Here is a 12,431-nt window from a genome sequence, read left to right as displayed (position 1 = left end):
TTTTCTCCTCTAGAAACAGTATAAAGTCAAAAGTGATGTCCAAAGAATTTGTAGAATATGTAGCTTAGGATTTTATTTTATCCAAAATGATAAAACAAAGCCTTTTGTCTAGTCCCTCTTGCATGCAGCAAGAACAAGGTTAAACAGTCTCCTCAATAGCTGGACATGAGGTGTCTAATAAAAACCTGGAAGTAAATGGAAGAAACTTAACCGGTTGTGGACTGCGTTTACACTTACATGTCCAATCTGTCCACATGGAATTCATCTGAATGCCCTGCACAATTCATGGCAAAGAGAGACCCTTTCAAAGCATGATCTATTTCACTTCTCTGAGGTGGCCATGTTAGAATACAAGCAGAGCTGAGCCCCAGGAGCTCTTTCACTCCGAAGTCTGTAAGAGAAGCACTGCTGTTCAGCTGGATCAATTCTGATGTTCAGTGGCTACTGTCATTTTCTCATCAGTTTTGTTGTTCGATTACCCCACCTAGTGCCTCCAAGCACTTACAAAACATCGCTCCATAGGTTTGGTTACAAGTTTGTGATATTAGGAATTTGATCTGCAATTGAATGAATCACACAGGTGTAAGGTTTTACTGTATCTGTATCACTGTTAAGTTTGTCACTGAAGAGCTCCATCCTGCAAGCACATCAAGTCATACAAGTCATCAGTGACAATACTCTGGATTTGCTGATAGTTTTATCAGTGAATTGGAGAAGTAATTTGACACTTTAAAAATGGTTATTCTACTTTATGGGAATGGATCTATGCAGTTTAGAGAGTTTTATCTGTTACTCCCCAGTAACTGTAAACACCATTATCAAGTCTACCACATGCCCTGTGGGAAGCAGGATACTTCCCAGATTTTGAGGAGAATGTTGCTTATACACTAGACCTCAAATTGGACTGTCTGGGTTAATCCAGTTTGTCATTACCAGGAGTAGGTGATTATTATTGTTTGGCTGACGGGCTGAAGTAAAGGCTGAACAATCATCATTATGTCCTCTTACATAAACGGGGTGGCTGTGGGTGTGTGAGGAAGAAGAGCACCTCAGTCAAGCCCTGGGCACCAGAAAAAATTCTGGAGTTCAGCACCAAAAAAGCCACTGGGAGCATCTACCAACTGTGTTGTCATTTTTAGCAGCAACAAACAACCACTGGGAAAAGGAGGAAACCTCTCCAATCATTCAGCTACACAATTCCATTACAACCACACAAAGATCAGATAAACACACACATCATTTAGAATAATTAAGTAAATAAGATTACATAAGAAGGTGAATCAATTAAATTTCCTTAGAGCAAGTATGTGTTACACATATTTTTTTTACACAAATTGGGAGAATTTTACCATCCCATTGAAACAAAACAAAAACACTTCCACCCAATAAAAACAAAACAAAACAATAACAAAGGAACACAACAAAATAGAATAAACAAACACACACACCCCCAAACCTAAACAAACAAAAATGAGAAAAGAAGACAAACAGAAATAAGACTCCAGACATGCTTTAGAGACAATTAGTCAGTACTTGACCCAGTTAATTAACCATAACTCATTTAGTCTGAGTCAGTCATGCTGTAAGAATAAAGGGAGGAAAAAGGATAGTAATCCAGAAGTGGTTTTGCCAGTTCTACATTTTATTAACAAAGATGAATAAAATTTTGGCTCTAAGTACCTGTCTCCTGCTTGGAGCGATGGAGCTCCCCAAGGTATCCTGTCACTTTTTTGATATTCTGCTGTGTTTTCAAAGCATCTCTCAAGATGTTAATATTCGGTGTAAGTTTTCACACCTCAAACGACCTTCTCTCCAAGATCATTAAACCCATGACCATTTCTTTTGCTATTTCCCTCTCTGCTCTTGCTTCACATGGTACCAACTCTGCTCTAGGACAGAGCCAGAACTAAATTTCCAAAGACATCAGTTTCAGTATCTTCTTATATTAGGAGAATCTTAGGCAATTAGAGCAGTAACATTCTTGTTTCGGTTGCCTCCCATGCAAAATGGCATATTCCTATAAGTACTAGTTTAGTTATTTTATTTATTGATAGGATTCACTTAATGTTTGCAGAGCATTACAGACTGTGATATGAAACTCTTAAATGTAAAATGCCAAGTGCCATTGCAAACATATATTAATGAGTATATCTGCACATGTAATATATCTGTGAGAAATCAGGCACCTCTTTAACAACAAATATTTGTTAAAGGTTGTAATATATTTAAGCAATATAAGACAGAAATCTCTTCTTCCTAACAGTATATCTTCCTTAGAGAAAACTCATAAAAAACATTTTGATTCAGTTAAGAGTCTGCAAATTTAAATGGCTATGGTATGCCTCTGAGATAGATCAATATTGTTGACAGCAATTAGCACTGCTTATAAAAGGCTACTTTGCTTCACTCCTGATTTACAGCCAGCCCATCTCTCCTTTTAAGCATGCAACCAAGCAGGCTGACTACTATAGTCACACAGGAGCCAGGTGTCACATCAGCTTCAGAAACACAGAGATAGAAGCCATGAGCTAAAGTTTGCTATTTAAAAAACAACATTCAGATGCAGCGTGCCCCAGACACCAAATGCCAGTACTTAAACCTCATCGATGAAGAAGGGGAAAGACATTGCAAAACACTGAGATCCTGATTTCCAGTAAGGCATTTGGGCATTATTTTTAAGTCTACGTTCATGTAACCAAGTGGCTACATAAACATTTGTGCAAGTGCTTAGCTCATGCAGCATCTAAAAGCAGAGTCAGTAACTTAAGCTTGAATAAAGTAGAGTGATAAGAACAACTCAGAGCAAAATTAGTTGGTTACTGATAAGAGTTACTCAAGAAGGCACAGATTATGTGAATTACTCTAATGCAAAGATGCTAGCTCTTACTGACACTTTAACAAGATCTGATCACTCTTGCAATTCAAAACCTTTACTCTTTCCTTTTTACTTCGTGTCTGTTTAATGCTAGGCTGCCACGGAAGAGCCAATAGACAGAAAGTGCTTCGCAGAGAAGTTTCTGTTATTACACCACACTGAAAAAGTCTTCCAGTTGCCAGAGAAGCAGACAGATCCTTCAGAAAAATATGTGCTTTATGGGAGAGAAGTCCATGGGTTAGAAACAAAACTGCAGCATTAAAGGACAGAAGGACAGGAGGGTCACACTGTTTCTCTTTTTTTTTTTTTTTTAACATAAGGTAGTGTGCTTGAGAAAAGCAGGAGAAGGAAGCCTCAAGAAAAACATTTTCAGCAGAGCCAAGAAAAGGAAACATTTTGGAACACTGCTGTTTTCCTTATTTTTGTAAAGTTTCTTGATTCTGCTAGGAGGAAGTCACAGACACTAGCCTCACTACCACAAGATAAGGTCAGAGGCAAATCCTTTACTCACACCACCACAACCTGGAGAGAGCTCCTGTTGACTGTTGACAAAAAAGCATAATGGTCACTTCACAACAAGGAGCAGCTGCTCTGAATGGGATCAAGAGCTCTGTGGTAGACAGAAGAAAAAAAGGATGACTTAAACCCAGCAATACTGATGAGAAAGGAAAGCAAACAGCAACACCCAACACCACCCCTTATCCTTCCTCCCAGGGCCTCCCTCACTGACCTTTCAAGTACCTGTGAATTAAGTCTTTTACTGCCAATTAATAAATGATGGAAGTCTATTGCTGGCAGAAATTGTTTTCAGTTCACCATGTGCTTGTATGTTATCTTGCTCCTATGACATTAGTCAAGCAAGAAAAATGTAGGAAAGGAAAATTTTAATTAATCACTCAGCGTTTCAGCCTTTAGAGCCTGAAAAACTGGCTTCTCTAGCGAGGTATAATATATTTAACATGAATAATAACTGTTCAGATATAACGGGGGGAAAGGGATTTTACAGAATCACATTGAGTGTTTTAGTCTTCATCAAAAGAAAGAAAAATATCCACTTGCTTTCCTGACATGGTTGTATTCTGAAGTATATCTTAATTGTAGGAGAAACTGAATGGTTTTACAGTTAAGAGATGAAAAGTACATTTGCCTGTGAAGTTTGGGGATTTAAATGGCAATATAAAAACTAAAATATGGAAATGCTGTCAAGATGATGATGTCATAATCCACAACCATCATTCCATCAATGTTAGCAGCCAATTCTCCCAAATGTGCAAATGTTCCAGTTCTGATTTTTAATACTTCACTCAAATTCGGAACTGCCAGTTCCACTTTACAACTGGCTCTAAGTAACTTCTAAATAGCTAAGTTCAACTGAAACACCGTTCTAAAATTAATTGATACAGGGAAGCATAAAGTCCCCATGGGACTGATGGGAATCCAACACAGTATCACAGAATTTCTAGGTTGGAAGAGACCTTTAAGATCATCGAGTCCAACCCATCTTCTAACACCTCAACTAGATCATGGCACCAAGTGCCAGATCCAGTCTTTTTTTAAACACATCAAGGGATGGTGACTCCACCACCTCCCTGGGTAGATGATTCCAGTATTTGACCACTCTTTCTGTGAAAAACTTCCTCCTTAATTCTAGCCTGTATCTCCCTTGGCGCAGTTTGAGACTGTGTCCTCTTGTTCTGTCTGTTGTTGCCCGGAAAAAGAGACCGACGCCCAGCTCACCACAGCCACCCTTCAGGAAGTTGAAGAGAGTGATAAGGTCACCTCTGAGTCTCCTTTTCTCCAGGCTGAACAACCCCAGCCCCCTCAGTCGTTCTTCATACGGCTTGTGTTCCAAGCCCCTCACCAGCCTCGTTGCTCTTCTTTGGACACGCTCAAGCATCTCAACGTCCCTCCTAAACTGAGGGGCCCAGAATCGGACGCAACACTCAAGGTGTGGCCTCACCAGTGCCAAGTACAGGGGAAGAATGACCTCTCTGCTCCTGCTGGCCACACCATTCCTGATACTGGCCAGGATGCCATTGGCCTTCTTGGCCACCTGGGCACACTGCTGGCTCATGTTCAGCCGACTGTCAACCAGCACCCCCAGGTAACAGTCATGGTTATAGCTAATTCACCATATTTGGCTGCAGCTAAAAGCCTTAAAAAGAAGCTTTTGCTGCCCTTGGTGTTGCACAGTAGGTGACAGAGACAGTACTCACCCACAGAGCAGATTTCAGAATCACACTCCTCCATTTCACTGGCTTTTCATAAAAATGAGTAGGTAGAAAGAAGGATCCTTTGTCATCAGGAAAGGGAAGGCTATATTCCACCTCTTTTACTATGCATACAAGGAAGACTTACCTCTTTGGCTCTAGTTTTGTATCCAACAATCATCTGAAATAGCAAATTTCTCTACTTAATAATATTATTTAAATATATATTTGCTGTGTTTCAGGTTTTCATAGATTGATTCTTTGGATAAAACTGCTTTGACATATTACCATCTTATTAATCTCGTAAGCAAATAATTTAGTTCAGTCATGAGTATCTGGGATACATGTGCCAACTGGTTTGATGTAAACACTGAGGTCAATATTACTATTTGCTTTCCGTGGACAAAGTAGCTAAGAATGTAACATTTCCACAGAAGTCTTGTTTAAGAAGGTAGGTAATAACAGGACAATGTCCCAGTTCACTCCTTGTGAAAGAGCTGTTACTACCCAATTTATTTATTTATAATCACAGTGTATAAATGGAGAGAGTAGCCAAGCTGATAATTTCTTTTTAAGTCCAAGCTCCTGCTACTTGCTGAACAGAGCCAGCACAGCTGAGTTACACTGCTGAGCTACTGTCATAAATCTATGACCAAATTGTACTTCACACTGCATGATAACTGTGCGTCATGGCTACTCAGAACTTCACAAAGTACACACTGAATGCAGCTCTCTCTGGGATGCCGCTGTCACAAAACATGGCCTGAGTCTGCTGCGCTGAAATTAAATTTCTATTTTAGTAGCACAGGGTTTGCCTTTTCAATGAACTCATGAGAGTTAAATGCAGAGTTTGCCTTGATTTACAAGAGCAACACACTAGATTTTGACAAATACTTGAGCAGTTCAGCTTCCTCCCACCAGAGGCTATGGATGGATGGAAGTGTTGAGCTGCTCACTGCAATATTTATAGCCGCCATGCAGCAGCATCCTGTAGAGACCTGACCCATTTAATTATCTGAAAAAGTTGAAAGAAATAAAAAGAACAGGGTTTCTGATGACTGGAATAACATTGCAGGACAAAGGTAAATTTTACATCTATTAACAGCACTGAATTTGCTACTACCGCTCACACAGAAACTACCCACCCGTTCTGTGGACTGGACCTGCACAAAAGGGTTTCTCAGCTATAATATTTTAGTAAGAACTGGCATAATTTATCATTAATTTTAACAATTTGGCTTGATTTCCAGCTCACAGAATATTCTGTGAGCATGGACATTTCTCAGAACTTACTAATGGAAACTATCTACCAGATAAATTCTACCTATGCTTTGGAAACTACTTTGCAACTGGTTTATTACAAGCCCTTGAAACTTGAGTTGCATTTCTCAATTTTAACTGAACTACTCCATTGATGGATGAGGTTAAGGGTCATATGCAAACTTCTATTTAGCTGCACTAAGCAGTAACTAGTACCAGCATAACTATTCCAGGGAGTCAAGAAGCTCTTCTGTTGCTGTTGCTTTTGCTTGGTTTTCTTTGTTTGTTTGTTTGAAATCAACATGGTTTTCTTGTTAAAAGCTCCAATGGAAATTAAATTTCTGTTAATATTGTTCTGACTTCGAATGAGTAAAACATGTCAGTACTCCTACACTGATAGCAACAGCACTGCAATTGCGTTTGTTTCCCCACTTTAACCACATCAGTATAGTTACAGCAGTAAAAGTTTTCCTAAGAGTTGGCAGGATCTTATATCTTGTCATCTCGCATGTTATGTGAAGAAGATAGAAGGCTATCTTTCACCTTCACACAACAGCTGGATTTTCAAAAAGATAACAAAAATTCAAACACCTCTGTCCTTTTCTGAAGGAGACAAGCAGCAGACCCAGTCTCTGGGACCATTTGCCTGCTAATAAACAAATGCCAAGCACGCCCAGCACTCTGGGCTAGACGGCAGGAGATCAATTAGTACACAGCATGTTCCGGTATGCTGGGATCACAGCATTCAGGGAATGCTGTCTACTTCCTACAGGTTTTCTCCTTGACACTGGCAAAACTAAATGTATTGTAAATGAAAACCAATAATTGCACATTTCCCCATTGGGCTGCAGCATTAAAAAAAAAAAAGTGTAAAAAGAACTGCACTTGTGATGCAGTTCCTGGGTCTCTACCACATGTCCACATGTTCTGTTTTGCAAATGGGTCCAAACAATATGGAATAAATAAAATTATAAATGCAGGCAGCTTTATAAACTGAGAGAATTCCATAACTCTGTTTACTGAGCTGTAGTTCAGGAAAAAAAACAAAAATCTGTAAAGGTAAGGTTTAATCGGCACGTTTTGCTAAGAAACAACTACGCCACGTATTCAAAACAGTAAATGAAGCAATTACAGTGGGGATTTACCGTAGGGGAGACTAACCCGATTGTTTTACACTCAAAGAAGTGTAAAATCTGACAAGGCAACTATTTTATAGTTCAAACAGAACACACCACCAGCAAATAGTCTGAGTCTCTGGTAGAGAAGGAGAAACTGGGTTAGGGATGTGCTTGAGTCTGTGATTTACAGATCTTCTTGATAATTTACAGCTTTCATGTGCATAACTGACTACATTTAAGTAACAGGAATTTTTTTTTGTTTGTTCCAAGTTAGCTAGTGGTTACTTCTGGAGTTGTTTATGTATCCAAGGCAAAACACAAAATATTAAAGTATTAAAAAAAAAAAAAAAAGAATAAGCAAACACCTATTTTCCACATTTAGAGGTTGATCTGCACAGGAGGGCATTTTAAGGTTTTAGTAGGTGCATCCCAGGATGAAATGTTCAGGATCCCTGACAGAAATCCCAGCAAAGTGCTCTCAAGGCTGTGAACTCATTATTCCGCCTCTTGGTCTGCCTTCTACACCACATCAACTCCCACCTCACAGGCTCCCTGCCTAAATGCAGGGAAGGGGGTTGTGCTGCAGTAAGAAATATAGCTTCTTTATCTGTATTTATGCAAGGTAAAGAAAAAAAAAAAAAAAAAAAACAAAACAAAAAAAAAAAAAAAAAAAAAACCCCACCAAAACCAAACCTGAACGCTCGCAGTGTTTAATCACGAAATTACTGGTTGGTTCCACAAAGCCTGGTCCTCAACCAGCAGTCTTCTAAGCAAAAAACAGCAAGCAAAGCAGTCACAGCTGTGAGAGGTAAAGACTGAGTTTTGCAAGATTTAGAGGGATAAGGAATCAGGTGATACAAGGTAAAAATAGACCAGCTTTAGGCAACATAAACATAAAATTCTCCACGTTTTCAAATTCATGTTTGGTTCTTATTTTAAAATCTGGGGCCACTAGCTGTTTAAAATCCTGTCAAAACCTCAATGCAAAATATTTAGCCTTTTAGATATGTTAGCATTTTGTGGACTCTCTCAGTCTCGCTGTTGTTGATGAAATGGAAAGAGATGCCTAAACTCTGATCTCCAAATAGAAGACCTTTCTAAATGCATCTTCCACTTCTCCTTGTTAGAAATTAATTGAAATTTGCAAGGCAAGATCAGAAAGCAGCTTTTGTCAGCCTGCATTAATAAATGTATTCTGGTAACAACCACGCCAAGAGGCAAATAAATCATACGGGGGCAGGGGGGAATCAATCAAAACCAAAAACTTGTTCTTTTTGCAGTTCTTACAATATTAGGGGAGCATTCTCACAATTCCTGAATGCTCAGAGATGGTAAGACTAACCATTTTAAGAAAAAGTATGTTTTATCACAGTACCTGTTTCACCAGAAATACATAGAATCAATTTTAGCAGGTAAAAATGGACTGAAAAATTGCAAATATTAAAATAAGAATCAAAGAGCAGAATCAGCATTAGAAAGATGTCTGTATTCAGGATTAATTCAGGGAAGATTAAAGAAAAACTGACTACTCTTTTTGACACGTTAGGACCCTAGACCTAAACAAAAGCACCTGTTTATCTAAGTACCAAGCCCTTCTCAATCAACTTACCAAGCACTGAATTTAAAGCCCACATTTAGCCTACCTGACATCTTGTAGGGGTTTCAGAATGATGGAGCACGGCCAAAGAATAAATTAGAAAGCACATCATGCAATCCGTAACGTTAATCTTAAAGGCAATGCTTTCTCATGTATTTCTACAGAAATCTGCTGTTAAGTAAACGTAGTATGCACTTGCTCAGAGATTCCTTGTTACTGGGGGAAAAAAATGCACTAAAATACATAATTTAAAAACCAGCTCCCATAAAATCATGTTAAAAGAGATCTGTGATACCCTAAAGGCATAAAAGGAATCTTTCTCATATGCATCTTAAATTCACACACATTAAAAAAGAAGAATCTGCTCTTGTGTTCCTACACTGCACTGAAACAAAGGTGATTATTTTCAGACCATGGCTCCTCTCCAATATGGGCAAAGTTAACTGGATTTGTTTTAAGTAACTGAATATATCATCCTAACAGCATGTGTCATTGAAGTAGCTAAAAGACCACTTCTCTTGGTGATGTAATTTGGGAGTGGGGGGGGGTGTGCTGGTATTTTTTGAAAATTTCATTAGACAGCATATCTACACATAGTAGTTTCCCTCGAGAGCTTCCCACTAACAGCTCTACGCTTCTCTTCATGACCACGTTCAACTTCCTGCACTGTCGATATCACCATGAAAGCTGTCTGCAGACTGCAGGCTGCTAGACAAGCCTGACAATAGCAAAGCAGAGAGAAGATTCCTCAGCTGAAGAGTACTGAAGAGCCACTGGCATAAATGATACATGCTTCTATTGGCAGCCAATTATCACCACGCAAACCCTGTTTAGAATAGAGATTGCTATCAATCTCTCACGGATTATCCTCCAACACACCCAAACCCTACCAACTTTTCCCCTTTCCTAAAATTACTGCCTTGCAGAAAGCAGAGTGCTATTTCCTCTTACAGCTGGGGAGGAGGGGTGGCAAGCTTACTGGCTTTTCAGAGACTGGCATAGTATAACCAGAAAACTTCAGACAGTATGTGCTGAGTGCAGGACCCATTGCAATCACCTGCTGCCCCACGCCATGAGCACACACACACATCACACTATGGCTTTGCTGGGCTTCATTCCTAGAGACACCCGTGTCCACAGCGTCCCCGTAGTGAGTCCTGGAAAACAGGTACTCTCTCTCCTCTTGCACACTCAAGGGACTTCCCTCCAGCTCAGGTGAGCTACAAGGCTGATTTCCATGTAGAAACTGTATGTCTCCTAATGGGGGTGAGGCATCCTGGAGACAAGCATGGTAGAGGGGAGAGGATTCGAACAGCCCAGAAGCTGCATTTCTCCATCCTACAAAATCCTCTCTCTCTTCCTGTCTCTTCCCCACTTGGACCACAGGATCATTTGAAAGCACCTAGCAAAAGTCATAAGAAATTGATCTAGGCAGGAACATACCTCATAAGGCCTTATCAGTCAGATAACCCCAGGAGAGGATGAAGGGAGCACAACCAGGAAGAGACTAGAAAAGGAAAACTATTAACCAAAAAGCTGTATCTAAATCTCATATAACAAAACCTAATGCACACAATGAATCCTTTCCCAAATGGATCAGCAGCTGTCACTATCACGACAAGTCTGTGTGCCTAAAACAAAAGCATCTTATCAGAGCAGGAATTAGCTGTGGTCACAGCAACAATGATCTTGTCCTCATTTCTCTAAGAAGCTCCCACTGGAGTTGAAACGAGGCAACCTGAGGGACGAAGTCTCACTTGATATGTTTTTTTAATTTTAATTTTTAAATCAAGGCTTAAAGCCATTTCACTCATTCAAGTTCAGGGTGGTATTATCATTCATTTCCTTGGATGCAGGACCAGGCTGTCATTGTATAACTGCCAGGAAAAGAAAAAAACCAAACAAGCAGCAGCAACACTCACAGCCCACTTTCCTTTCGCACCCCTCTAAGCAAGTCTGCCAGGAACTGTAATGACCAGGGCACTCTATCAGCCTCTCCCTGTTTTCACACCAGGTCTTACTGTACCCTAAAATATTCAGAGGTCTAATTATTACTTGAATGGGAGAGATTTCTAGCACAGGTGGACACTCTAGGAGCCAGGAGGGGACCTGTCACTCTGGCTACACTTGATTTCCTAGAACCTCAGGAGCAAAAACAACGTCCAATGGCAATTGAAGTTTCCCAACTTACATTTTTAGTGAAAAACATTCACACTTATCATGGGGTCATCCTATTTCTCTAGGAGAATAATAAGAGTATTAAGAAGCCCTAAAGAAGCACCAGCATCAAAAATTGAGTGTCAAAACCCCTATGAAATCTTCTACTCAGATTGTGTGCAGGCTTCTCCATGGAGATGAGTCTTTCCTTTTCCCGTAGGTGCTCCAAGCCCTTCCAGGCGCGCTCGGGAAGCCCTAGGTGGCAGCCCCAGCCCCGCAGTACGGGAGCTTCTCTATGGCAGGATGTTTACATAGTAAGTCAAAAGGCACGGAGTTACCAAGTGGGAAACTCCGCTCTCCCTCCAAGATAACCACCCTGCTGAGCCAATGTCGAGGAGCACTTGCAATTGCTCTTGCCACCGCTATTCCTCAAAGCCTATCGAGAAGCAAGAATCCCTTCCCGCAGGTGAGGAGCGGCCAGAACCGCGCTAAGGCCAGCCCTGCGCCGCAGGCATGCCCACAGCACGACACTGCATGCCCCGAGCCCAACGTGAAGGGCATCGCAGAGCTCCGACCCTGCGCGGGGGGCTTACCTTCCGCACCCCACCGAAGCCGTGCTCCGCCGCTACCCGCTCGGCCTCCGCCTGGTCCCCGTCGTGCAGCTCCACCAAGAAATGGTTGCTGTAGACGGCACCACGGGCCGGGGGGCCGAAGAAGTGCAGGAGAAAGAGGAGGAGGAGGGAGCCCCGAAGCAGCGGCGGCCCCGGCGGCATGGCCCCGCGCTGCGCGCCCGCGGAGGCAGCCCGCCGGGCGGGCGGGCGAGAGGAGAAGCGCCCAAAAGATGGGAGGGGAGGAGGACGAAAAAAAATTTAAAACAAATGAGCGCAGCAGAGGCAAGAGGAGAGCAGCGCGGAGAGCACCGGCCGGGCGGCGCGAATGCGTGTTCCACGGCGGCCGAGGGGCAGCACCAGTGGAGGGGGAAGGGGGGGATGCGCCGCGCTGCCAATCATGGAGGGGAGGATCGCCTCGGCCCCCCTTCCCTCCCAGCTCGCGGCTCCCGGAACGCTCCGCACGCCTCCCCAGCACCCCACCCACGCTTCACTCCCATCTTCCACAGTCCTGCCCCTGCAAAGCCGCACCCCCCGATTGCCCTCGCGCGGCGCACGCCAGCCCCCTCCTAGCTCCAGCCGAGCCGAGCCGAGCCGAGCCTGGAC

General features: G+C 42.0%; 1 protein-coding gene across 2 annotated transcripts in view; it reads right to left on the bottom strand.

The window, feature by feature from the left end:
* Window positions 1–12,185, bottom strand: part of PCSK2 (proprotein convertase subtilisin/kexin type 2) — a 111,420-nt gene extending 99,235 nt beyond the window's left edge. For both annotated transcript variants that reach the window (XM_030944475.1, XM_030944474.1), the window contains exon 1: window positions 11,811–12,185. In XM_030944475.1, the coding sequence (XP_030800335.1) occupies window positions 11,811–11,990 (180 nt within the window). In that variant the 5' untranslated portion in view covers window positions 11,991–12,185. The remainder of the gene's footprint in view (window positions 1–11,810) is intronic.
* Window positions 12,186–12,431: the final 246 nt, after the last annotated feature.

The sequence above is a fragment of the Camarhynchus parvulus genome, chromosome 3 (assembly GCF_901933205.1).
Source record: "Camarhynchus parvulus chromosome 3, STF_HiC, whole genome shotgun sequence".
Taxonomy (NCBI): domain Eukaryota; kingdom Metazoa; phylum Chordata; class Aves; order Passeriformes; family Thraupidae; genus Camarhynchus; species Camarhynchus parvulus.
This window is presented reverse-complemented; position numbering and strand designations above follow the sequence as displayed.